At 71.5% G+C, this 274-nt stretch overlaps 1 protein-coding gene across 1 annotated transcript in view; it reads left to right on the top strand.

Moving 5' to 3' along the window:
* Positions 1–274, top strand: part of LOC102260694 (unconventional myosin-XVB-like) — a 33,514-nt gene that overhangs the window by 1,373 nt on the left and 31,867 nt on the right. The window contains exon 2 of the mRNA XM_014531748.1: positions 18–194. Coding sequence (XP_014387234.1) covers positions 18–194 — 177 coding nt within the window. The remainder of the gene's footprint in view (positions 1–17; positions 195–274) is intronic.

The following is a 274-nucleotide window of genomic DNA, read 5'->3' as shown; positions in this document are numbered from 1 at the left end:
GGTTGCGGAGGGCCCAGCCCGCCCGGACCCTTCAAAGAACCAGGACCCGACTCCGGATCCCAAGTTCGCGGTGGTGTTCCCGAGGATCCACAGGGCGGGGAGGGCGTCGAGCAGCCGGAGCTCAGAGGACGCGTCCGAGGACGCCCCCTCCAGGGAGGGGCGCGTTTGGCCTTGTGCAGGGGCCTCAAGGGACAGTGAGGGGGGCTGGGAGAGTGGAGAAGGGGAGGCGGGACCCCCGCGGGACGGGAGCGGCTCCAGCAGCAGAGCAGAGCCC

The sequence above is a fragment of the Myotis brandtii genome, unplaced genomic scaffold (assembly GCF_000412655.1).
Source record: "Myotis brandtii unplaced genomic scaffold, ASM41265v1 scaffold825, whole genome shotgun sequence".
NCBI classification, from domain to species: domain Eukaryota; kingdom Metazoa; phylum Chordata; class Mammalia; order Chiroptera; family Vespertilionidae; genus Myotis; species Myotis brandtii.
This window is presented reverse-complemented; position numbering and strand designations above follow the sequence as displayed.